General features: G+C 38.8%; 1 protein-coding gene across 10 annotated transcripts in view; it reads right to left on the bottom strand.

Annotated features, from left to right (window-relative positions):
* Window positions 1-273: 273 nt before the first annotated feature.
* PPFIBP1 (PPFIA binding protein 1) overlaps window positions 274-27,758 on the bottom strand; it is a 201,737-nt gene continuing 174,252 nt past the window's right edge. For 5 of the 10 annotated variants that reach the window (XM_040234605.1, XM_040234608.1, XM_040234603.1 and 2 more), the window contains 17 exons: window positions 23,353-23,468; window positions 22,733-22,780; window positions 19,704-19,764; window positions 19,347-19,376; window positions 16,647-16,818; window positions 16,142-16,174; window positions 13,871-14,021; window positions 13,481-13,609; window positions 11,285-11,435; window positions 10,245-10,356; window positions 10,021-10,109; window positions 6,386-6,508; window positions 5,184-5,309; window positions 4,402-4,590; window positions 3,029-3,208; window positions 2,255-2,320; window positions 854-2,128 (listed from right to left, as the gene is read on the bottom strand). In XM_040234605.1, the coding sequence (XP_040090539.1) occupies window positions 2,042-2,128; window positions 2,255-2,320; window positions 3,029-3,208; window positions 4,402-4,590; window positions 5,184-5,309; window positions 6,386-6,508; window positions 10,021-10,109; window positions 10,245-10,356; window positions 11,285-11,435; window positions 13,481-13,609; window positions 13,871-14,021; window positions 16,142-16,174; window positions 16,647-16,818; window positions 19,347-19,376; window positions 19,704-19,764; window positions 22,733-22,780; window positions 23,353-23,468 (1,863 nt within the window). In that variant the 3' untranslated portion in view covers window positions 854-2,041. Of the gene's footprint in view, window positions 2,129-2,254; window positions 2,321-3,028; window positions 3,209-4,401; window positions 4,591-5,183; window positions 5,310-6,385; window positions 6,509-10,020; window positions 10,110-10,244; window positions 10,357-11,284; window positions 11,436-13,480; window positions 13,610-13,870; window positions 14,022-16,141; window positions 16,175-16,646; window positions 16,819-19,346; window positions 19,377-19,703; window positions 19,765-22,732; window positions 22,781-23,352; window positions 23,469-27,758 lie in introns of all 10 variants that reach the window. The other 5 variants (XM_040234606.1, XM_040234611.1, XM_040234602.1 and 2 more) reach the window with 4 other exon arrangements.

The raw sequence follows: 27,758 nt of genomic DNA, 5'->3' as shown, positions 1-27,758 counted from the left end.
CAGGCAACAGTACTGGAGTGGGGTGCTGTGCCCTCCTCCAGGGGATCTTCCCGACTCAGGGACTGAACCCATCTCTCTTACCTCTCCTGCCTTGCAGGTGGTTCTTTACTGCTGAGCCACCGGGCAAGCCCCGATACAGGTTATAGACCCCCTCAAACAAATTTCTGAGAGTTTGTGAGCTGTAAAGAATTAGTGTTACTATTGTTTGGATCCAAAATAAAGGCGATTTGGTCATTCCCAGAAAAGGAAAACAAAGTAACACACAATAAAAACATGAGGCATTTATCCATTGACTTTATTTCTTTCCATATGGTAATACCAGCAGTGTAAATATCTTGTAAAAAGAATATATACCATCAAAAAAATTTAACCTTATCACATATCATCAGTAAGGTTACACTGTCCTGAATAAGGAATATTTGGCATCTGTAACAGTCTCCTGGTATTTTTAACCAGGATTGAATAACAAATGGTTTTTCAAATGGTGACATACATTCACATTAAAATAGAACACAAATACAGAAAGAGTTCAATACAGTTACCAAATAGTGCATGATAGGGAGCAAAAATATTATCGGCATTAAGTTGTTTTAATTATGAATAAATAGTAATTTAGTATCACAGGGTTCCTTGATAAGAAACTTGGAAACTTGCTAACTTGAAAGGTCATGCCACTGACATTCAAATATAGTTTATTAGGTAAGTCTTCAGACATATATTGAACTGCCCACCCTGCATTAATTTTTGAAAACCTGCCTTTACCATCACTGACTATCATAAGTAATGAGACAGTAGTGAACAAAAAATCAGATATTTTTCTGATACCTCTAGAAAATAATAAACACAATAACAGTTTTTATTGCAGCTTTTAATTTTCTTGATAAAGAATATTTGGGCCCTGTGCTACAGAAAAACATGAACTGCATTTTATCATCACACTATAGCCATTATGAAACTAATTTTGCAGTCTTTGAGTTACTGAAATCTGAGACAAAATGTTCACACAAGTATTCAGCTTTTTAAAAAAAATCCATTTGCTGATAGTCTGAGAAATGTGCAATTAATAACATTAGGCAGACTGTTAGTATTTTGATGCAATGATATGTTTAGCAAAGAGGAAGATAAGCTTAATACTGTAAAGGGTTTTGTTTTGGTTTCTTCAGGAATTATTTCTACAAATTTTGGGGGAGTTTCTTGAATGTACTCAAGTTAATAGCACTTAAAATGTCCCTCAGGTTCTTCCTTATGAGTTAAGAGGATCCAAGACTAAGGCTGAAATTCTAAAAAGCTGTTCAATAATTTTGTGAGGTGTCATCAAAGAAGGGGTATTTCACATATGTTAATTTAGTCTGAATGATCAGCATCATTAGAATTCAGTCTGGGGGAAAGAAAAATCATTGGACCTCTCCAAGAAACAGCTGGTATACAAAAATTTTGATCATTGTATTTTTTTAACGTGATCTTTTTACCATCTTCCTTATGTTACAAAATAAAAGTTCTATTTTCTATGTACTAAGTATATACATATATTTTAGAAAAATATATAAAAATAGGACAATAAGAGGCAAGTGGAGGTGTGGCTGGCATATAGTGGGCACACTGAATGCCTAAGAAATTCTACAATTTGATTTCGAAAGCACGTAACATCCTGCTTCAAGGGCCGCAGTGCTATCACATCGACGTGACAAAAATCATTCACATACTGGTCACTGCTTCCCAAATCCTCCATGCTGTGAATGTGGATGGAAAGACTATGGTAAAATACTCATATTAAATGCAACACTTTAAATATAATATATCACAGATTTTTTTTTTTACATTAAATAGAGGAGAAACAATTATACTCTCATTCACCAGTGTCTCAATTGTCATGGCAACTTTAGAATCAGCACCTAGTCCCTGCTTTCCATCTCCACTTCCACATGAGAAGTGGGAATGATAAACAATACACAGTCTGTGGCTTGCTGCAGATACTGTGAGTGTCTGAGGAATAAAGTGGAACAAAGATGAAGGGCTCCCGGCTCTCATCCAGGTGCTATGGTCAGACGTTCGAGTCTTCATCGGTGATGCTGGCACTGGGGGAACGGGCAGCAAAATCTTTAAACATGTCATCTTCCTTTAACATGTGCTGGAAGACAAGGAGGTGGGAGTCACACACACCAGGCACCTTGAGCTCTCCACTACACAGGCAGTCCCCTTTGGGGTGACTGTCAAGCTTATTTTTAGAACATTTGAAATTCATTTTACGACTTACAGTTAGGTTGTTGATGCCCTCAGAGAATGCACCGATCTGTCTCACTGTCCCTTCTGAGTCTTCCATCTGCAAGGAACACACCACGACATGACAGACTCATTTGCACAATTTCAAGAAAAATGCAGCAAAATGAACACGAGTCTAAGAAGAAACAACGCATGTGGCACTGAATGGGGTGGGAGCAACAGAATACTTCCGAAGCCATCTCCTCCTACGACTGCAACTGGACATTAAAAACGAGAAGAAAAACACTTTGCTGGCACATTGAGCCCAAAGCTCTGATGTTGACAGTGGCACCAAAGAATATTCATTTGAAAGCAATACTCAGATGCATGACCTGATACTGAAAAGGCTAAGGAGTAAGAGGTGTTCATTCCTTACTTGTTTTAGTATGTAGATTTCCTTAATACTGAGATAGGCATAACACAGGTAAATAGTACAAGCTTTGAAGCCAGCCTGGCATCCCAGCAATTCTACCAGCTCTTCTGTCTTAAGTTACTTAACCATTCTGTGCTTCAGTTTCCTTATCTCTCAAATGGGAATAACAATGCTCCCTATGTTTTAGGATACCCTGAACATTAATACATGTAATGTGCTTAGGATAGTACTTGGGATGTAGCTAACAATCTGTAAGTGCTTGCTATTATCTTACTATTATCTTTATTATTAGGTATTTGAGGAAAACATCTTTAGTTAGTAGACAGCACACAAAGTTTTCATTTAGTATTCTAATAGTGAAAGAACTTTGAAACAGGCCTATGGTGGTACGTTTACCTGCTCTAATCGGTCCAGGTCATCCTCATCATACAGGCGTACATCCAAACCAGGCTTAAATCCTTTCTTAGATGTCCCTCCTGATGCCTGTCCCAACTCCATCGGACAAACATATTCCTCCCCATCTTCCTGTTTCTTCTTTCTCAGGTTCCCAAAATTGCTGAAGGTAAGCTTCTTTGGCTTTAAAAGAAAAACAAGAACAACCAGGGACTTGATAAAATTCACACAACAAAGGACCAGTAACACATATAATTTAAGTATTCACACCACCAAGAAATGCAATTTGATGACTGAGTGGGTATAAGAAAAACAAAGATATCTCAAGCATATGATTAACACCCGAATATGATAAATGATCCTCATTATGAATCTCAGAAAATTAAGCTTGTTCTCCCTATTCACATCACTAGCTGGGTAGTCACTGTGAAAAGCCAAGAGCCTTAATTGTGACTGACCTTAATGCAATGAGATTTCTCAGGGCTGAACCCAATTTTGCAAGGTCAAAAAGAAGAAAGAGCCATTACTCTATTTTCTTTTTGAGTGAGGCTATGATTATCCATACCAGTAACTGCTGAAAGAAGCCCTTATTTTCAGGGAGAAATCTTTGAGAGAAGAAAAAATCCATCTCTTCACTGGATAGTACCTGAGACTGTATTTCAAGGAGATGCTGATGTTGAGAATTTATATAGAACAGACTCTTTCAGAGGTTTCAAATCTGACACATTTTTTTAAGGGAGAAAGGGAGCTAAAGAGAAAGTATTGAGTGGGTACAGGGAGTGTTTTTTTCTTTTCTTTTCTTTTAAAAGGGGTTTGTGGAGGAGCCATGTTTATGGAGGAACTGATAAACCCAATCTTCATATTAATTTAATTGATATAACAGACTCAGAAGAGTTCATAGAAGAGTGATTTAAAAAATAAAAAGTGATCTGAACTTGGTATGATCCATGAATCCAGGTAAATCTGAAGATTTCTACTCTGCTGGTCTACCTTGAATCACTGCTTGAGTATCCTTTCCTAACTTGCAAGTCTGGTTATTTACAAGAAAAAAAAAAAATCTTCCTCTTATGGTTGATTTATCCATAGGATAACAGCAATCAATATTGGGCCCAAGACATGGACTTTTTGCATTGGCAAAAAAATCAGTGGTAGATGCCAACATCATATTCTTTATTCCTGTTCACTCTAATAAAATAAACGATTTGAACAAAGATCCCTCCAGAAGGAATCCTTAAAAAATGTATTTTCCTAACGAATCATTTAGCTTCAGCCCATTCACAAAACTTAGGAAACCTAAGAAAATGGGATAGCCAGGAAACAGCCAAGACTGAGTCTTTGCTATAGGCAATTATAAAATGGTAGGAGCTTGAACCAACCTTCACTTTGGCGGTCGCGGTTAGAAGCACATAATCTGGTAACTCCATGGCGTCCCGCTTCTGGTGCTGGGCCTCTGCACCGATCAGAAGGTTGAAGTGAGTGGCCAGGTGTCTTCGCAACAGGGTCTTACTTGGTGGGATGTTCAGTAACTGAGCCATTGTTTCTACGTTAAAACGAGGTTCTAGAACCTACAGGAAAAATTAAGATTGTTGAAGGCACCATGCATCACACATGCCAGGATCGTGCTTTATAGTCTGCAAAGCTCTTTCCTTTAGTTATCTCCAATGGCTCTCTTGACAGCCTGGTGAGGATAGACAAACTGTGGACTTTGATCTTCAATTTAAGGATCTTTTCTTTGTTTTGCCTAAGCTAGTGAGAAGCAGGGCTGGTCCTGACACCCAAGCATTACAAGGTTGGGGCTTCTACCTCTGAAGTGGCACTTTTGCGAACCAACTCCTTATGCAACATCAAGGTGCAGCAATGCAGTATCCCTCCAGGGGTTTTAAAACATGATCGTACGCAAGCCGATGGCCAGATGTTATCCAACATTAGTGAAGACAGTGAAAGAGAAATCAGTTTAAATTCAATCTAGATTATATGATGATATTAATTTTAAAATATGGGGAAGAATACTCTGAAAGTAAAGATTCACTAGAAATGGTGCAGAAAGGTTCAGCTACATGACTTCAGGATTATGACAAGCAACTGATAATCTCCTATTCATTAGACTAATGGAAACAAAATGATAAGGAGCCAATTTTAAATGAAAGCAGAGTTTTACCATGAGCCCACCATGGACACCACTGCCTCTGAGGTTGGGGGCATACTCCGCCAGGTCCACAGAGCGCAGCCACTCCATCACTCGGTGATTGGTCCACTGCTGAACTTCTGATGGGGTGATGCTGTTCTATGGGACAAACAACCACCCAGAGCTTTAGTCACTGACTACGGGGTTCCCAATATTAAACTGCCTGCCAATTCTAAAGAGCCTGCCTCAGGGGAGGAAGTCCCTTTAAGAAAATAGTTTGAACATTTTTTAAAAATTTTCCATCTTATTTCATTTCTGCAACAGCTGATATCTAGCTGTCCTTTTTATAAGAGTGAGAACTTTCTCTGTCGTATCTGATAAATGTTGTCTAGGTTCCATTGCCAACAGTGTGTTTTCCAAAATGCCAATTTAGTTTGTAAAGATGGAACTCCTGGTTTCAAGTATGTATGCCATGTTATGATAGGATATGGTAGTATTGATGGTCAGACAAATGGAAATGGTGGGGAATATAATGTGAAATAAACTCAGTATTTTAATAAAGTAAAAAAAAAAACAGTAAAGAACCTGCCTCATGGAGAGGAGTTTAGCATAAAGGTAAAAAGGTTGTTTGCTAACTTGAACTCTCTTTTAATGAATGCATGTCCCAGAGTTTTAAGTTTTTTACATACTAGTAAAGCAGTGTTCCAGGAAAGGAAGTCTTTACAGTGATACTTAACTTTGTGGCTTAAGGAGGCAGAAGTATAAAATGTACCCAAGAAAGAAGGAAGTACAACTAAAACACAGTTCAGTTACACAGGTAGACCCATTGTGGGGGAAAAGAAGGAATGCGTGTGTGCTCAGCTGTGTCCAACTCTGCGACCCCATGAACTGTAGCCCACCAGGCCCCTCTGTCCATGGAATTCTCTAGGCAAGAATACTGGAGTGGGTTGCCATTTCCTCCTCTAGAGGATCTTCCCAACCCAGGGATTGAACCTGGGTCTCCTGCACTGCAAGAAGATTCTTTACTGACTGAGCCACCAGAGGAGCCCAAAGGAAGGGATACAGAAACACAAAGCCTAAGAAGTAAATGAGGCTGGATCTGAGGCTCTGAGGGAGCCAGAAGTTTCCCTTCTATATAGGTGCTGAGAAGAAAAAAATGGGTCTTAGTTTCTCCACCCAGACTTGTCACACACATGGAAAGGACGCGCTGCGGAAACCTCCGCCTCAGGTGCTACCTCGTCAGAGGGTCGCCTCCGTAGACAGTTTGGCTCAAAGTTATTGATCCTTAGGACCTGGATGGCCCTTTTGATACTGAGATGGTGGAGCACACTCACAACCTTCAAAGACAGTAAGTCATCCTGCAAAACAAAATAAAGAAACTGAGATGGCAGGAGCACCTTCTCAGGAAGATCTCAGAAAACTCATGTAAAAGTAGAAGGGCCCCTCAATAGGCCTCGAGGGCTCATCAGGTTTTTCAAAGTTTTTATTTGGTAACAGAACCCTTTTTCCTGTTCTGAACAAAATTTTCTCCAGGACACCAATATACCAATAGAAGAGAACCAAAATTCACATTGTTTCAACTGAAGCTGACTTCTACCTGTTTATCTCTCTTCTACTGAGGTAAGATGTTAGGCCCAAACAGCTCTGAAACATGCAGTGTGAAAAGCAGTGAAAAGTGACCCGCTTTGACGTGATGTGATAAAGCAGATAACTGAGTCCAAGTGATCTTCACTGATGACTGAGAGCTGGTTCTCTGAGCTGAGGCATATCACAGTTTGCAGGGAAACCAGAAGACTGTTCCTGTTATACCATCCCCCAGCCTCAAGAAATCTCTGGTTCTAGATTACCGTGCTTTATCCAGCAGACAATGTGAACAGTTTGGGAAAAGCTATCTTAATCAATGCAAAGCTTTTGGCAAGAGGTAGAGAGAGAAGAGAAATGAAGACGTTATAAGTACCAACATATATCACCAAGCAATTCCTTTAAGGAATAACTTTCACCAATCTGTGACTATAGGGAACTTCTCAAACACACCAAAACAAAGTATTTTACAAGAAGGTGATGGGGGAGGCAGTGTCAAGGTAAGTACCAGTCTACTTCCAAACATACCCAGAAAATATATAAGGAAAATATCCACTTTAGCATGCCTTACAGAAAACACATTTCTTTTCTTTTTTTTTTTTTTAAAAAAAACTTTTATTTTGTATTGGGGTATAGCTGATAACAATGTTGTGATAGTTTCAGATAGACAGCAAAGGGACTCAGCCATACATATGCATGTACCCATTCTCCCCCGAACTCCTCTCCTATCCCAGCCACAATAACATTGAGCAGAATTCCATGTGCTATATGGTAGGTCTTTGTTGGTTATCCATTTTAAATGTAGAAGTGTGTACATGTCCAACCCAAACTCCCTAACTGTCCCTTCCCCTCATCCTTCCCCCTGGCAACCATAACTTTAAGAACACATTTCCTATATGGGAAAAATTAACCTATTACAGAGATATTTTAAAAATAAAATAAGACAGCTTAAATCCAAGCAAAAATAATTTCCTGAGCTTTTTTTCTAGATTAAGTTCATTTTTTTAATATAACTTTTATTTTATATTGGAGTATAGTTGATTTATATCTTAGTGTTATTAGACTGACTTCTTAAAAGCAGTGCTTGATGGTAAGTTAGAAAGGGCATTTATAATATTTTAATCTAAGATTGAGACACCTATTCAAAACATTTCCACATGGGCTATTCTCAACCAACTGAAGTCTGTCAGATTGAAGAGAAAAATCGAAATGCATAATGTTTACAATGTAAATAAAATGTTAATTATTTTAGTTTAAGGGATTTTAAAAGTAGGGAACATTTTCTTTTAAATAAAACACATGTTTTTGAGGGGAGGATTTTTTTTAAAAATCCTTTATTTTTAAGTGATTTTAGATTTACAGAGAAGTTACCAAAGATAGTACAGAGTCCCATATACCCTTTGCTCAGCTTGCTCTAATGTTAATTCTATATGTCATGCTCTATATAACCATGATAGTCAGCAAAACTAAGAAATTAACACAGACAATAATGAAATTCAATTAAACCCAGGCTTTACTCAGACTTCTCCGGTTTTTCTACTAGTCCCTTTTTCTGATCCAGGATTCAATACAGGACACTACATACAGATGTTTTTATGACTTAGGATTTCTGGGGTCAAATCTTCTAAGGTAATTTTTTCTTTCATAGACATGAAAATTATGTTTGCCTTTTGTGATTTTCAGTCTGAATTTGCTAACATTCTCAGGTGAGCAAATAGGCAGGCCAACAGCCACAAATGCACTTTGACTTTCTACTACTTTCTAACAGTGGCAACATGGTTAAGTTACCTGATTTCTCAGTTTTTTTGTTTCCTCATCTAAAAGCTGGGGATAACAGAGTGCTACCTCAAGTACTGCTGAGACCTGAGCATTAATTATGAGTAAAGAGTTTAAAAGACTGCCTGGCACACGGTAAGTGTGCAACATGCCACCCACTGGTGTTATTTTACCTGTATCTTACATGATGTACCCACCATGGTTCAAACTTTTGTTTCAGTGATGGAGAAGAAAATGAGCTGGACCCCAGCTTTCTTTGCTATTGAAAAATTCCTAAATAAACCAGCTCTTTGAAACTTTCCACTTATTTTAAAAAGACACTTGTCTGAATTGAGAGAATATCATTGATATATATACACTGCAATGTGTAAAATAGAAAGCTAGCAGGAAGCTGCTATATAATACAGGGAGCTCAGCTCAATGCTCTGTGATGACCTAGAGGGGCAGGATGGGGGTGGGAGAGGGAGGTTCAAGACAGAGGGGATACCTGTATACTTACAGCTGATTCACAGTGTTATACAGTAGAAATTTTACAACATTGTAAAGCAATTATATTCCAATAAAAAAATAAAGCTATTATATAAAAATAAAGGAAAGATAATAGGGGTATATGATTCTTATACAAATTAAGAGAAAAATATACTACAAGACTTTCATATTTAATTTTAAAATTTTGTTCAAATGTAATTAGAGCAATTTTTAACAGCTTTCACCAAATAAACAGCAAGGTCCAAGTCAATAAAATTAATTTAACAGTTTCCATTGTCTTAAAAAAAAAGATACTTGTGATAGTTGGATCCGTATCCTAGACCACAAAAAATCCATTTAAAAAAAAGTATCTTAGGCAGGACACTCCTAGTACCATGGAGTCTAGAACAAGTTCTGCAACCCATCTCTCCCTGCTGTTGTAAAGTAGGGAAAAGTTTTTCTATCCACTGAACAGAAGGCTAGAAATACACAAGAGTAAGGAAGGAAGCCGAGTGAAGCCCTACCTTTCCCTGTCTCCTCTTCACTCCAGCAGAACTGGGCTGAAGTGAGAAGGGCTAGGGGGTTTCAGGAAATAGTTCTCAAAAGGGGAAGGGAAAAGACAGTTCCAACGGAACCATCAGAAGGGCAGCCTTTCCAGTGGTCACTACTAATAGAAATGTACCACTTAGAAACTGCCAGGGCTGCAAAACTCTACTTTCAGTTTTAAATCTTTTTATGGGATGTTATTCTACATCATAAAATGCACCCATTCAGAACTGTACACATCAATGTCTACATTGTTGAATATATATAAAGTTTTATGTAGCTTAAGTCGGGGTTTCAAAATTTCCCAAGCCTATTACAAATGCCAAATCCCACAACATCAACTTAGAAAACTCTGCCTGTCCCTCTCCTCAAATTAAAGCAATACTTTCAAAATCTGGTCAAACCATTGTGAAAACACTGTATTTTGCTTACTCGATTTCTGTGTTTTTCAGAGAAAAGCAACTTTAGCCTCCCCAAACCCCAGGAGTGAGTCACTTACAACAGTCATGTAATGAAGCATTCGACCATCTACCCGCCCTTCATCAAACTGGGTCTTGTACTGGGGGAGGCCAATATCATCCAACCATCCTATGGACAGAAATGAGTTCTGTTAAGGAGCCACAGATTCTTGGGATGAAAAAGAAAACAGCTATGTATGTGCGTGTATGTGTGGGTGTGTGTATAATTTTATACACACTCATTCATGAATTGAAAACCTCTTACTAGTGACCCAGTTGAAATCCAGCTTTCCATGATTGGTTTCTTCTTCAGATCCCAGGGCTTGCAGTGCCAGTTGGAGTTTCTTTCGATGAAGGGAATGCTTGATTCCAAGCTCCTGAAATAGCAACAGAAACACTGGCATTACAGCTCTGTCAACATAGGCTGGCGGCCATTGGCAAAGGATGCCAATACCTCCAAAATCAAGCTAGTATTGAAGACTCAATAATTACATTAAATCAGAATACTAACCCCAGCTATAAAATGTTGCTGAATAAAAGGCTCCTGGAAAGCCAAGAACACTGCAGTTGATTTAGTGGTATGTTAGATATTCCCACTAGGTTCCTTCCTTTGCAAGATTGGAACTGTAGGATGCATAACACCAATTCTACTCTTGTTTCGTGCGTGTGTGCTAAGCTGCTTCGGTTGTGTCTGACTCTTTGCGATCCTGTGGACTATAGCCCAGCAGGGTCCTCTGTCCATGGGATTCTCCAGGCAAGAACACTGGAGTGGGTTGCCATGCCCTCCTCCAGGGCATCTTCCCAATCCAGGGATCGAACCCACATCTCTTATATCTAACATGCATTAGCAGATGGGTTCTTTACCACTAATGCCACCTGGGAAGCCCACTCTTATTTTGCACCAGATGTTAAATAATTGGAAAGAAATGTTAAATAACTGGACATAAAATGTAGGGCTTTTCTCCCTTGTGCAAAGTGCAATTGATTTGCACATATTACATTGAGAAGATGGATCAATGATAAAGCTACAGAATGGTTTTGAGAATATGAACTGAAACTTTATGATTATGGCTTTATAATTATTCTTTCATTAAAATGCTCAGTGGCTTAAGTGTTTCAAAGGAATAATTAAGACCAGGTCCTCCCTTTTTAAGTTCATGAGATAAAATAAGCACAAAGCAGGGAACTCAAGCTTTTTGCAGAGTACTTACTAGCCCTACTCACTTCCCTTTCTGGAAAATAAAACAAGCCTATGTTCACATTTTCTCTCTGTCTCAACTGCATAAACAAAATAGAGGCATTCACCTTCTCTAGGTCTTGTTGAGAAGCCTGCAAAAGTGTCTGGCCAGATGCAATCCAGTGCTTGCCAGAATTCAGGTAGGACCCCAAGCCCTGTTCCACCAGCCAACTGCAAACCTGATCCTTGGTCCACTTGGCAAATGGCATATCCAAGTCACTATGGGAAAATGAACAATCGTATGAAAAAACAATTCAAAGCCAATCCTGTAACTTATCATGAAGGTGGAAACAACTGTATGTTTAATAGATACAGAGATTCCCATCTGACTATGAAAAATCTAATTTTTAGAATGTATTTGGTGAAGGAAATGATACTTCCTCACAAGGGAGATGAACGCTCCCTTGTGTCAAACAAAGCCACAAAAGATTCAACATGATTTAAGAAGACCGTGTTCTATGGAAGAAGACTGAGTTAAACGCACAGATCAAGGTATTATACTAGTATCAACCAATGTTGTTTAGAGGTTGAATCTTCAGAGAACACTAGATCAGATTGAAGGAAACTCAGGTCTAACTTGAATTAACTTTAGTAGAACTACAATTTCTCTCCACATGGTATTCAATGAGAAGAGGGCAATATGCCATTCCTGAGTATGAGATAGTGCAATCAAAGTAAATTTTTGCTTTCTTTTGCTATTTTTAAATTAATTTTTAATCTGGAATCTAGTTGATTTACAATATTGTATTAGCTTCTTATGCTATTTTTACAAATAGCATTCTTGTTTGGAAAAGAACAGTGTGGCAATGAACAAGAAAATTTCTTTTTAGAACAGCACAAAGAACTCCTCTGCTGTGTACAAGAGAACATATGGCAAATGGACTGCTCTGTGTTTGAAGAAGGCCAAAGAGTTTCCTCCTTGACAAAACCAGTGCCCAGTGCTCTGCCTGGGTGGGAGGGACCCTGTGTGAAAGGTTTCAAGCCTATTTTCTTTTTAAAGATTTCGTATCAATGACTTGTGCTATATGTTTGCCAACCACACCCTTTGATGTTTAGCAAGTCTGTGGAGCAGTTCCAAACCAGCCCTAAACTGGGATAAAGGTGTAGGAAAAGTTCTTAGAGTCTTAACATTACATTGTCCTGATAAACTGAATTCCGACAGAATGTATGTCTTTTAAGTGCTTCCACATTATCTATTAACTGGTAACGTTTGGTGGTTTAGTTGCTAAGTCATTCCCGACTCTTGTAACCCCATGGACTGTAGCCTGCCAGGCTGCTCTATCCATGGAATTCCCCAGGTAAGAATATTGGAGTGGGTTGTCATTTCCTTCTCCACGGGATCTTCCTGACCCAGGGATCAAACCCAGGTCTCCTGTGCTGCAGGTGGTCTCCTGCATTGCAGGCAGATTCTTTACCGACTAAGCCACCAGGGAAGCCCTGCTAATGTATACTAAACAGTTATTTTTTTGCCAGATACTTAAAAGCGTATCAACTCATTCAATCATCACAATCATCTTTTTGGGCTAAGTACTAATTCATACTATGGAAAAAAGAGGCAGAGAGCATGAAAGTAATTGGTTAAGGTCACTCAGCTTACAAGAAGTGGTGAAATCAGAAATCAGGTCCAAGCAGTCTATCTCTAGAACCCTTTCTCTTTTTTTTTTTTTCCCCCTTAATTATAGTTTAGTTACAATGCTGTGTTAGTTTCTAGTGTGAAGTTAAGTAATTCATATATATATATATATTTCTTTTTCATTTCCATTACATTATAGGCTTTTGAATATGGTTCCCTGTGCTATACCGTACGACCCTGTTGTTTATCTATCATACATATAATAGTTTGCATCCGCTAATCCTAAACTTCCACTCCATCCCTCCCCCATCTCCTCTTCCCTTTGGCAACCACAAGTCTGTAGAACCTATTCTTAACCACTACACTTTCCCATCTTTCCAGAGCTACGCTTTAGAGTTCCTATAATTATTTTTTATGTAAAATTTAAATCCAAGAGCCATTCTAGTACAGATGTTGCTGACATTTCCGCTCAGGTTACTCGCCTAACTCACAGAACCCTTACCTTCTGCATAGTTTCTCATTAGCCACAGCCAAACGGCCCTGCTCTAAAGATGACAGAGGCTTCCATGGGTGCAGCAGTAAGCAATGGATTCAGCTGTCTAACCCAGGGTCAATAATAACACTGCAGATGCTCACAAGACCTTGATGCTTGGGAGGTGATGCAAATGTCCATTCATGTGGCTGCTCCTACCTGTTAGACTGTCCCAAATCACGAGACCAACCCAATCGGGGCCCCGCAGTGGCCCTTGTCCCTCCTCTTTTGAATTCAGACTCAGACATGTCATCTGGGTTGAATGTAGTGGACTGACTTCTCCTAAGTCTGTAAAGAAGACACAGCACATTAGACCTGAAGATGCCTTTGACTTTAATTTGAACATTTTAAACTGATGTTTATGTATGTATGGTTAGAAAAGACATTTGGATTTAAACTTTGAGACTCAATGAGTTAATGAATCCCAAGTCACAGTCTTCCCTCTGTAAAAGGATCACAAAAGCCCTAAAATGTTGTAACCATTTTTAGCCAGTTTGCCAATCATCCCTTACATTTGAGCCACATATAAGACAAAGCTCTGTTACTTACTTTCCGAAGAGTCTCATAATACCCCGGGATTTTTTTTTGGAATCTGGAGATGGTGGAGACATCTGGAAGGGACTACTTCCCTGTGAATTTTTCGGCCGAGAAGATATACCAGCCAGATCTAGGTGCTCCGGTGTCTCCTTCTCCGTTTCAGCTATTCCAAGAACAGAATACACACTTGATGAATTTTAAAATATGGGTGAACATGCCTAGACGTTAACCGCCTTGGTTTAAGCAACTGTTAACAATTCTTCTGTTGATCTATAAACCAGTGACTTAGAGCACCCTGCAAATATTAAAAATGGAACACAAATCTCCATCCTACTCTACCATCTACTTTGTTGTGTATGAAGTTTATTAACTTGGAAATTATACCTTCTTTGAGATCAAAGGTAAAATAGCATTATCATACTCTTTCCTTAACTGATTTGAATCCATAATGAAATCATTCTCGAAATTACTGCAGCACTTGGTACTGTTGACTACTTCCTACAAAGCCATCATCTCCTTTAGCTTCCTGACATAATAAGCTCCTAGATCTGTCATCTGAAAATTTCTTTGCTGTAGTGCTGTTTTCTCTTCCTCTTTCACTCTAAGATTCTCTCCTGGGTTCCTTCTGCAGGATCTTTTGACAGACTCACTCACTCTCTGCTCAGCACGAAATGATGGCTTTGCTCATTTCATGAACAAAGCAACTGGTATCAGAATCTCTGAGCCTAAAAATCTCTCTCCCCAGCTTCAGTATCTGAATGTCAGTGGATATTCCCAATTTGATGTGCCAAGAGTACCTGGGACTGAACAAATCCATCCAATTTTCCTGAGAGTCTTCTTTTACATTTTCTTATTTCATATTTCATTAATAGCAGGTAATTTTCTCCCTGTTATTCCAGTCTAACCTCTTTGTCATTTTCTTTTCATTCCCTTCTCCCCTTTGGCATTTACATCAAATTGGTTACCAAATTATGGGAATTCTTTATTTAAGAAATTTATTCTTAATTATAACCTGTTATGTTCCAGGAACTAAGAAAAGAATGAACTGGATAGTCATAAATTTTTCTTATTAAAATTATTTTTCTTTTGATATGAAACTAGTGCCTGTTAATTTTGCTTTAAAAGAGTAACACCCAAATCTGTTATCCTCAGACTTCCCAGCATCAACTCTCCTCATTTGTTTAGCTGTTGATCTCACACTAGCAAACACAAGAACGCTGATTCCTCGATGTGAGAACACGCACTTTTAGAGCAAAGTAAAAGTTGTACAAAAATCACAAGGACAGTGTTTCAGCAAGATCTAAAAGTTGCAGAGGTTGACTTGTCTATGAAGCAGAGCTGTGATTACAGGTTACAGTAAGCAGCATTGACTGGCCTCTCAGTATCAACAATACATTTCTCCTAAGAAAGATGCAAACACATTTGAGAACAGTTGTCTAGACAGATCATTCTCATTCATCCTGTGTATATGCTGGACATTTAAGGCTATGAAGAGAGAGAAGTCACTTTTGTTGACCCATATTAATATGTGGATACCTATACAAGGTAATAGGACCTACTGGGAAAATCCAAAGGAATCTATCCATTCAAACCCTACAGCCATTATAGAGGTACTGGGGTCTCTGAAAATGCTGCCCAGCTCTCTCCCATTTTAAAAGCATCCTGTTTTTATTTATTTTGAGGATAACCTCCCTACCACTGTATTCTTTAAAAAGGAAAACTGAACTTTCCCTCTCCTAAAATCGCTTCGGGGGTGATTCCTCAGATATTGCTATAACTAATGTCACCTCCCTCTTCAAAGCAATATGTCAGAAGGATGTTCCTCTAAGAGAAGTTAAGTCTAAAATGATGGTTTTCAGTGTTTTCCACAGACCTGTTCAGCTAAAAACATTTCTTTCTGGAGTCTGGAGAAATGTTACCATCGAGGAGGAGCTGCAAGGCCCTGGGAGTTAGTGTGATGTGATGTACTTTAGGGTGAAGGAGCTGGATTTATGACGCCAGGACAACTCCTGCCCTGCACTCTGCCAGCCACTGGGCACATCTAGGTTCTCACAGAGCTGCTTGCAAGGTGCCATTAGCATGGGTTACAGCAGCATTTAGGCTTAGAAGCGGAGGCTCTACAGAGAGTCCTGGTGAGCGGAAGGTGGAAGGAAACCTCTGGAGTAGAGGACTCCATTATTTGATGCTGCCAGCTCGCTGTCTAGTGATCAAGATGCCAAGAGCAGGGATTAGCTCGGTTGGGAGCACAGCGCTGGCAAAGGCAGGCATGCAGGGGTACGGTACCTAAGGTGGGTGCACTGGCACTTCGTTTACGATCTTCAGAAATCCCAACAACGCACACAATCACACGCAGCCCAATGGAGAAAACACAGGGGAATGACAAAATGAAACACAGATCAAACTCCTACTCGCAAAACGCACACAGTGAGGGGGTGCCACACTGTGCTTCTGATGCTACACAGACTCTGTTAGCAGTGTCAATACGGGGTGAATTTATCCGCTTTCAGGGTAGATGGGAAGCTGTTTGTAATGATGTCAGAGAGAGCCACGGGTTTTGGTTTTTCCTCTAAGTTTACACCCAGAACAGGGAGCAGAGTGAGAGAGTCCACACCAAGCTATCTTTACCTCTGAATTAAGCCTGTGGAAGCATTGTTTGTTAACTTTTCCCCCCAAGTCATTCACCTTCAGTTCTGAGAAAAAGAAATGTGCAGATAGATGAATAAGGAAAGAGACTGATCTTTTCCTGACTCTGGAAGAATTAAGGAAATGGCATTTTGGCCACACATACCCAAGTTTGGCGCGCTTGCTGTCCTCTTGTTACTTTTGATTTTAAAAAAACCACGACCAAAGGAAGATCTGGCTTTCCGAGTGCCAAAGGGATTGTCATCCCCGGAAGCATCATGTCCTGGAGCTTTGGGAGGGAGGGTCCCAAAGGGACTGCTCTCTACCGGAGCTTTATCCTGAGAGAGAAGTAGTGATGACTGTGACACAGCATGAACATGCGTAATTACTGGTACATGGCAGTACCACATACGTTACACACGTGACTTTAGTTAAAAAAGGATTTCTGAACTAACACATTCGCTGTGAATGTCAAATGTCCTGTTAGAAATTTAAAAAGTCAATTCTGATTTTTACTTAAGGAACAACAACAAAAACATGGTCATCACCAATCTTAATCCATGTGTTTCGGGCTTTAAGTATATAGGATAGATATAGACATTCTCAAATTTTATTTTAATTTTATTTGCCTCATTCCCACAAAGACACAGAGATAAAACATTACATCACTGGAGTAGTGGTAGATTTCCTACTTTCCTAACAATCATGACAAAGACCTGGTTATGATATAGTTCACAGTCTTTATAATTACAACAATAAAATCCCAATACAATGTAATTATTCTATAAATAATTAGACATTAGTCCTGACCTTCTATACCAGCAGTATAAGAACTTTTCTACTCCAGTTAAATATTTCCTCTCAAAGAATTAATGATAAAATGAAAGCACAATCAGCAACTATTTAAGATATATAATTTTGAAATGGGATTCTGGGTTATATTCATATCTCACCTTCAAGTTACCAAACATGGATTACCAGTTTTCAATGACTGCGATGCATTCAAATATGATTAACCATTAAAACTACATACACTGAAATTAAATTTATCTTGATTGATTCAGAAGCCACTTCAGATCCTCACAATATTTCAAAATCCTTATCAAGAACTTTAACTGTGACTTTAAATACAGGAATACCTCATTTTATTGCACCTCCCTTTATTGTGCCTTGCCGATATTGTGTTTTTAACAAACTGCAAGTGTGTGGCAGCCCTGCATTAGTGCTATTTTTCCAAAAGCATGTGCTCACTTTGTGTCTCCATGACACATTTTGGTAATTCTCACAATCTTTCAAACTTTTCCATTAATATTATATTTGTTAGGGAAATCTGTGATCAGTGACCTTTGATTACTATTGTAAAAAGGTGACAGCTTGCTGAAGGTTCAGATCATGGTTAGCATTTTCCAGCACCTTTTAATGAAGGTATATACATGGTTTTTGTTCATATCATGCTACTGCAGATGTAATAGATTATGGTAGTATAATGTAAATATAGCTTTTACATACACTGGGAAACCAAAACATTTGTGTGACTCACTTTATTGCAATATTTGCTTTATTGTGGTGGCCTGGGCCTGAACCTATAATATCTCTGAGGTCTGCCTGTAACTTAATTTTGAGCTTTCTGGTTATTTAAATTGGTAATTATACTGTTTTAGTATTATCCAAGGATTCTTTTGTCTGCATGTTCTCATTTCGTGAACATCTCTTGTCCTCTCTCTCTTTTCTGCAGAAATAGACAGGACAAGAGAAAGGCAAGAGAGAAGGGCAAACAGAGAGAAACAAGCTTTTAAGGTAGCTATTTTTCTCTACATTTCTACCATTCATAGTAACTAAACATGTACAGATTCCACAATTCAGTGATTCTATTATCTATGTCTCAATGCTCTATATCAAAATCATTTCACATCACTTACTGAATTAGCAAGACAAAAAGAACAATGACTTGAACTGGGACTGGATCTACTTTCTGTGCTTTGTCAGTTACACCTACTCATGACTCAAGGCAGTAAGAGCCAACAGTTGAGAGACTGCATCTGGAGAGAGTGTGCTTACCAGACTGTGACCTGTGCAAGGCTAATGTTTGAAAAACAAGAAAGAAGAGCCAGAACCCATGTTGACGATGCCTTTAAAATACCAGCATGTCTGCTGTGGATAGACACTGGTTATAAACAGCTGGTGATCTTTCTAAGAAGGAATTTTTGTGAAGTGTAAGGAAATCCAGGTTTGGTTGTTACTGTCATCAAGTAGCATAGCCAAGAGTTCAGAGCTTCGCCTTTATTTTGTTCTTATTGATGTGAAAGTCATATAACATAAAAGTAACTATTTTAATTTTTGGCTGCACCACATGGCTTGTGGGATCTTGGTTCCCCAACCAGGGATCAAACCCATGACTCCTGCATTGGAAGTACGGAGTCTCAGTCACTGGGCCAGCGAAGTCAAAAGTAACGATTTTAAAGTGAGCAATGCAGTGGCATTCAGTGCCTTCATAGTGTTGGAACCAACACCTCTACCTAGTTCTAAAACATCTCCATCATTCTAAAGTAAAACCCCTCATTCACTATGCAGTTTCTCCCCATCCTCTCTCCTCCACTCCTGGCAACTGCCAATTTGTGTTCTATCTCTATGGATTTACTTATTCTGGTATTTTACATAAGTGGGATCATATAATATGTGACCTTTTGTGTTGAGCTTTATTCATTTGGCTTGTTTTGCAGGTTCTGAGAATTTTGCTTTATTAGAGACATTTAAGTAGTCTTATGTTTTATATATTAAGCAATCTTACACATTATGTATTAAGAAGTCTGATGCATGTATTAGACTCTCAAACATTTCTACATTGTAATCTGGACATAAAACTTACTTCAGAAGGCTTTGGAATAGACTCCTTTTCCTGTTCAAAACAATAATAGTAGTTAAATATTGTTATAGGAATTAATCGATTTAGAATTTCTCACATATAATTCAACAAATTAAAATAAATTTACATCTATTTCAGGGCTACAAAATCTCATCTTTACTTACTCTCTGCAATACTTTATTAATGTCTCCACATTTGACTTTATTTTCTACTTTCAATCCTTTATACTCATATTCCTTAATATTTATCATTAACTGCAGTATCTAATACTTTTCCATTATTGAAACCACAAATGGGACAAGATGAAGATCCCTAAATATTTCGCCTCAGGGTAACAGACAGAAAAAACACAGGGCCTACCCCGTCTGATGACTCTTTCTTCAGATTGCCCAGGCTGCTAGACTTCTGCAAACTTGAAATTCTAAAAATAACAACAATAATGATTATGATTAATAGTAAGTGGCTCTGGTGCCACTGCTTCTAAGTAGAATGCCTTAGAAAGAAACTAAAATTGCATGTGAATGGAGTCCTGGTAATAAAAGAAAATCTGGATTCAGACAGTCATTTATGTGCTTAACTAAATTATAATGTTTAGTTCTTTTAAAAGCAGGGGTGGTTAACTGTCCCGCCAATAACTCTAACTGTCCCGAGAAACATTAGAATGGCTGGAAAAACACTTAGGACTATCCTGTGATGTCAATATTCGAAAATAAACCAGAGTTTTCCACAGGCTAGTGGTGCCTCCTTTGCATATACACATTTACACCAGGAACTTTTAAAATGGTTGTGTACTTTTTATATTAATCCTTCTAATGAAAATAAAGGATGAAAAAGTATTACTTTTCAGTTCACAAAGGAATGTTTTCTGAGTCTGGCAAAGCACTTTATTTTACAGTCCTACTGAAGCATAATAGAGGAATCCCTGTTGTGATAAAAATTCGTATAAAACCTTAATGAAAGCACAGTGACAGTGTGAACACCTGGCAAAGTCTTGCTCTTCTCATAAGTTGCATTCAATTATATGCAGCTGTTGTTACTCAGAAACTGAAAGCAGGAATACGTGACCAGTTTAAAAACAAGAGAGAATAAATAACTTTGCTCTAAGAGACCTCTTCAAGAAAATTAGAGATACCAAGGGAACATTTCATGCAAAGATGGGCTCGATAAAGGACAGAAATGGTATGGACCCAACAGAAGCAGAAAATATTAACAAGAGGTGGCAAGAATACACAGAACTGTACAAAAAAGATCTTCACAACCAAGATAATCATGATGGTGTGATCACTCACCTAGAGTCAGACATCCTGCAATGTGAAGTCAAGTGGGCCTTAGGAAGCATCACTATGAACAAAGCTAGTGGAGGTGATGGCATTCCAGTAGAGCTATTTCAAATCCTGAAAGATGATGCTGTGAAAGTGCTGCACTCAATTTGCCAGCAAATTTGGAAAACTCAGCAGTGGCCACAGGACTGGAAAAGGTCAGTTTTCATTCCAGTCCCAAAGAAAGGCAATGCCAAAGAATGCTCAAACTGCTGCACAACTGCACTCATCTCACACGCTAGTAAAGTAATGCTCAAAATTCTTCAAGCCAGGCTTCAGCAATATGTGAACCGTGAACTTCCAGATGTTCAAGCTGGCTTTAGAAAAGGCAGAGGAACCAGAGATCAAATTGCCAACATCTGCTGGATCATGGAAAAAGCAAGAGAGTTCCAGAAAAACATCTATTTCTGCTTTATTGACTATGTCAAAGCCTTTGACTGTGTGGATCACGATAAACTGCAAAAAATTTGAAAGAGATGGGAATACCAGACCACCTGACCTGCCTCTTGAGAAACCTATATGCAAGGCAGGAAGCAACAGTTAGAACAGGACATGGAACAACAGACTGGTTCCAAATAGGAAAAGGAGTATGTCAAGGCTGTATATTGTCACCCTGCTTATTTAACTTCTATACGGAGTACATCATGAGAAACGCTGGGCTGGAAGAAACACAAGCTGTAATCAAGATTGCCGGGAGAAATACCAATAACCTCAGATAGGCAGATGATACTCCCCTTATGGCGGAAAGTGAAGAGGAACTAAAAAGCCTCTTGATGAAAGTGAAAGAGGAGAGTGAAAAAGTTGGCTTAAAGCTCAACATTCAGAAAACGAAGATCATGGCATCCGGTCCCATCACTTCATGGGAAATAGATAGGGAAACAGTGGAAACAGTGTCAGACTTTATTTTTTTGGGCTCCAAAATCACTGCAGATGGTGACTGCAGCCATGAAATTAAAAGATGCTTACTCCTTGGAAGAAAAGTTATGACCAACCTAGATAGTATATTGAAAAGCAGAGACATTACTTTGCCGACTAAGGTCTGTCTAGTCAAGGCTATGGTTTTTCCAGTGGTCATGTATGGATGTGAGGGTTGGACTGTGAAGAAAGCTGAGCGCAGAAAAATTGATGCTTTTGAACTGTGGTGTTGGAGAAGACTCTTGAGAGTCCCTTGGACTACAAGGAGATCCAACCAATCCATTCTAAAGGAGATCAGCCCTGGGTGTTCTTTGGAAGGAATGAAGTTGAAGCTGAAACTCCAGTACTTTGGCCACCTCATGCGAAGAGCTGACTCATTGGACAAGACTCTGATGCTGGGAGGGATTGGGGGCAGGAGGAGAAGGGGACGACAGAGGATGAGATAGCTGGATGGCATCACCAACTCGATGGATGTGAGTTTGAGTGAACTCCAGGTAATGGTGATGGACAGGGAGGCCTGGTGTGCTGCGATTCATGGGGTCGCAAAGAATTGGACACGACTGAGCAAATGAACTGAACTGAATTGAAGATACAGAATAATGGAATATACTAACAAACTTTTAAAAGGCATTTGTCATGTATTTATGTGTAAATAAGTTACTAGAAATCTCAACTACTAAATAAAAAAATGATAATGGAGAAAAAAGATCTCATCTTTGAGTATAGTTCTGATAATATTTTCCTAATTTCATCCAGACTTTAACTTGGATAAATGTAGCCATTAGGTCAGCTTATTAAGCTGAAAGTACAAAATACCATAGCAGCCTTACCAGCTGCTGTGATGCTTTTCTGACAGATATACTCAAAATATAGGTCAGTACAAAAATGAAAATTAAAGCACTGAACTTCACATGAAAATTGATGAAGCAAGGCTCAAGATCAGCAGAAAGCTGGCATGAAATAATGGTAAAAGAGCAAGTATTTATTTGTTTCTTCACAACCCCCACCCCCACCCGCTCCAGTCATTACGGCTGCATTCACTTATGCAGGCCTCAGGGTCACCTGCTTCTAATACTAATCATTGTTAGTGTAACAGACACTTTTTGTGTCCCAAGCAGCAATCATATTTTTCATATTTGATAAAACAGAACTTACACAAGACTATCACACAGTTGAGTTTCAGCAGCAGAACCAATTCCATCACTAAAATATTGTAAAAAAAAAAAAATTTGATGAGTTTCATGAAAAAAAAAAAGACTATATATTCCAAGTGAACAAAACTGTCAATGACAAAAAATTGTGCAAAAACAGTTACTTCTCTCTCTTTTGATATTCTACTTAAATTTATTTAGTCTAATTGGAAGATGAGGCAATTAATTTGGGAACACATTTCCCCCACATTCCATTTGCCCAGGAAGAGACTATTGGATCCTTGTCTTGGCTCCCTGACAACATCTTTCAAACAGCCTCAGGAACATGACTGTTGCTATTCTTGCAGCCCTTTGATGACCACCTGGGACCTAGGATATACAAGCCAAGTTCCCTCTCTAACCTGATCCGCATACTTCCCCGGCCGAACCTCCAGTTACTTCCTGCTTCACACGTCTTATTTTAATAATACAGAACTGCTGTGGGCCTCCCTGGCCTGTGTCTTGCTGTTTCTTGCTTCTCTGGGTAAAAGATTACGTCTATAAATAAATGCAGGCCATTCCTGCTTTTGGTGGATCTACTTTTTTGAGTATTCATATTGCAGTGTTAGGTCATAAATGACATACCTCTCCTCAAATAAAGTCTCTGGCTTAGAAGGCAATTTTGCTTTTTCAGAAGTTTCCAAGCCTTTAGATGCTGGCAATAATGAAGGGATTGAAACTTGCAAGATGCTCGTGTGGAACTGTAATGTAATAATAAAAAACCCCAAATCAATCCATTAAACAAACAGAACATAAGCCACAGAGTAACAAAGAGATAAATAAGACAAGTGGTCTATTGCTAAAATTTCATACACCTGTGTTTAGAACTCTATCCTTATATTGATAAAACGGTTTTAGGACATAAACATCCAGACGTGGTAATCAGAGGAAACATTCAGAAGAAGTTAATGTGCATTTGAAGAAGACACCGAATATTGAGAAGAAGACATTAAAAATACCATTAAGAAAGTTAACATAAATCCTAACCACGTTAAGCCCTGACTGACATCTTGGCCCTGACACACTTGACTAAGCGAACTTGACCTTAGGCAAGTCACTTACCTGTGCATTCATTTTCTCCCCTGTAAAATGATAATGTTTATGCCTACCTTACAGGGTTGCAATAATTGTAGATGAAATTTGGTTAAAGAGTTTTGTAAACAAAGCACTATTTTCACTTTAATTTCTACCATTAGTCTAATATGATAGTTAATTATTCTATATGTGCACAGGTTAACTAACTTCAGTTAACAGAACTGATGAAAAGTGTCATTAAAACAAATTATAATAGATTTTGTGGGTACACTACTTAAAACACAAAGCTTAGTAGTAACAATATTATAGCAAAAACAACAAAAAAGCATAATATATTTTCTTCCCCAAATGCTTTGTATAGTCTAAGGATGGATTTTGTGAAAGGCTCTCTAAACACTGGCTTTCAGTGATTTCTGACAACTAGAGAGCAGTTAGATTGTGAGCCACACCATGAAGAAATAAATGAAGCACTTAAAAAAAAATTCCAGTATAAAATGAAAAAAACTTGCTTCAATGAACTCACTTTTGAAAGTCAACCAATCCAAGACGGCTCTTGGCTTCTGGGAGTAAGTTAGTCAGGTAGGGACCCAGGCCAGGAACACACTTCTGAGTGCCAACCAGTCAACAACAGCCTCACCTTCACAACCACACACTACTAATGCCAGCTCACTCCTGCCACTGAAAGCCCAATGTCCTTGACCCACTAACAAACTCACTTACTTAAATAGGCAATAAATAGGCACTGCTACTGAGTGACAGTCCCATTCTGTAATACTAGAAAAAGTTATAAAATGTGAAGTCTGTTAAGGATTGGGCACAAGATGGAGTCACTCATGCTAAGCCCTATATTAGCAAGCCTGGACATAACTACATTTTCTATGCTCAGCTTTCCAAGACAAGGAAGGACTAGGTCAACCAGTCAGCACTTCCTGTTCAGCACAAGTTACCCGGCTGGGACCCAAGACCTCTATTCTATGTAAAGGAATAACCCTGCGTTACACCAATCAGCACAGGCCAAGTAAGACTTCCCTTTTCTGCTCCACTCTGACTATAACAGTTGATGGGATGCTGCTGGATTCATGAATCATTGAATAAAGCCAACAGATCTTTAAAGTTTACCCAGGTGAATTTTGTTACTTAACAAGTCATATTATTATAAAATAGATTACTTCATTATCACTTTTTTCAGTTTGAATCATTATGATTCATTCCAGGCAATTTATTTAACCGCCATACCCATTTTCTGATGTGCACTCATTTCCTTGGGTTCCTTCCTTGGGAAAAATAGCTATACTAGCAAACTGACCCATTTTCTAGATTTCCTTTCAAAATTTAGGGCTTTCACTCCAACCTCAAATTGCCCTCCTGACTTTTCTTTAAAGATGAGGCTGAACATCTTCAGTCATCCTAAAATCATTCTTGTTCCAAACTTCATTTCAGTTCAGTTCAGTTCAGTCGCTCAGTCGTGTCTGACTCTTTGCGACCCCATGAATTGCAGCACACCAGGCCTCCCTGTCCATCACCAACTCCCGGAGTTCACTCAGACTCACGTCCATCGAGTCAGTGATGCCATCCAGCCATCTCATCCTCGGTCGTCCCCTTCTCCTCCTGCCCCCAATCCCTCCCAGCATCAGAGTCTTTTCCAATGAGTCAACTCTTTGCATGAGGTGGCCAAAGTATTGGAGTTTCAGCTTTAGCATCATTCCTTCCAAAGAACATTCAGGGCTGATCTCCTTTAGAATGGACTGGCTGGATCTCCTTGCAGTCCGAGGGACTCTCAAGAGTCTTCTCCAACACCACACTTCAAAAGCATCAATACTTCAGCGCTCAGCTTTCTTCATAGTCCAACTCTCACATCCATACATGACCACTGGAAAAACCATAGCCTTGACTAGACAGACCTTAGTCGGCAAAGTAATGTCTCTGCTTTTCAATATGCTATCTAGGTTGGTCATAACTTTTCTTCCAAGGAGTAAGTGTCTTTCAATTTCATGGCTGCAGTCACCATCTGCAGTGATTTTGGAGCCCCCCAAAATAAAATCTGACACTGTTTCCACTGTTTCCCCATTTATTTGCCATGAAGTGATGGGACCGGATACCATGATCTTCGTTTTCTGAATGTTGAGCTTTAAGCCAACTTTTTCACTCTCCTCTTTCACTTTCATCAAGAGGCTTTTTAGTTCCTCTTCACTTTCCGCCATAAGGGGAGTGTCATCTGCATATCTGAGGTTATTGATATTTCTCCTGGCAATCTTGCTTCCAGCTTGCGCTTCCAAAGAGTATCTGTCATTAACCTGCAATTCACATAGTGAAGACTTTTTTTGGTAAAGATATGAGGTTATCCGGGTATGTCCCATATGGAATAGCAGCTGCTTTCAACAAATGGAGCACATGCCGTGGCCATCATACAGTATTTTTTCTTTTAGTGTAAATATTTAACAACTAGAGAATTTTTCCCTCTAAAATAATTCTTATTCCTTAACTAATTCCTTAGGTTTTTTTCCCTATCAGTTTTATTGAAAAAAATCTATGACAAACCTAGAACAGTGTATTAAAAAGCAGAGATATCACTTCACCAACAAAGGTCTACATAGTCAAAGCTATGGTTTTTCCAGGAGTCACGTACAGATGTGAGAGCTGGACCAGAAAAATTGCTGAGCACCAAAGAATTGATGTTTTCGAATTGTGGTGCTAGAGAAGTCTCTTGAGAGTCCCTTGGATGGCAAGGAGACCAAACCAGTAAATCCTAAATGAAATCATCCCTGAATATTCACTGGAAGGACTGATGCTGAAGCTGATGCTCCAACAGTTTGGCCACCTGATGTGAAGAGCCAACTCACTGGAAAAGACCCTGCTGCTGGGAGAGATTGAGGATGGGAGGAGAGGGCGGCAGCAGAGGATGAGACAGTTGGATGGCATCATCGACTCAATGGACATGAGTTTGAGCAAACTCTGGGAGATAGTGAAGGACAGGGAAGCCTGGCGTGCTGCAAGTCACAGGATTGAAAAGTTTTGGACATGACTTGGCAACTGAACACAACAACTGACATACAGCCACTGTCAAAGTTTTAGGCGTACAGGATAATGACTTGACTTACATACACTTTATGTGATTGCCATAGGTAAGTTTCATTAAATTAGCATTTATTACCTCATATAGATAGGTGAAGAAAAAGAAGTCCTTATGATGAGGACTTCTAGGATATACTCTCTTATCAACTTTCCAATACACAATACAGTGTTAACTGTAGTCATCACGTTGTACATCACATCCTAGTACTTACTAATAGCCTTTGTACCTTTTGACTACCTTCATGCAATGCCCCTTCTCATTAATACCTTTTTAATGACACATTTCAGCTAAGAGAAATGTTGTTTTCTCACTGAACTCTTTCTCATTCAATAGAAATTTTGTATTTTCATTATGTAATTATGAGCAACATATATAAAAAGATGCTATTTGATTCCTTCTCACAATTTCCTATAATAGAATGTTAGAAGAGAGGTGGCCAAAGAAGGATCTGTTAAATATAAAGGAGCCAAGATTTAATTGAAAAATCAAACTGTTTCTCATTCCTAGTTTCCCTAGATGGACCACTACGTATTAAAATTAAGAAATGGTTTCAAGGCAGAGATCAAGCACAGGTGTTGTCAGGAAAACAGCCTTAAGATGAAGCCACAGGTGTGGCTTTGTTAAGAGGGGAAAATTTGAGGTGGTGCTCTCCTTGAACCTTTCAAACAGGTCAAAAAACTCTAAAGATAAAGGGATATCTCATAGTGGCCTCACAGGGAACCTAAGGTTATGAAGGCTTTTTTGTGAAGATATTTGTGGATATGATTTCATCTAATGCAGTGAATTATACATTGATTCATAAGAAATTCTAAATGTTTAAAATATTCTGTTAATTTAGACTGAAAGGAATATAGCTAGTAGAAAATGAGAAGAAATGAAGGAA

Source organism: Oryx dammah, unplaced genomic scaffold, assembly GCF_014754425.2.
Source record: "Oryx dammah isolate SB20612 unplaced genomic scaffold, SCBI_Odam_1.1 HiC_scaffold_29, whole genome shotgun sequence".
NCBI classification, from domain to species: Eukaryota; Metazoa; Chordata; class Mammalia; order Artiodactyla; family Bovidae; genus Oryx; species Oryx dammah.
The sequence above is the reverse complement of the archived record's forward strand: the minus strand, read 5'-3'. Positions and strand labels throughout refer to the sequence as shown.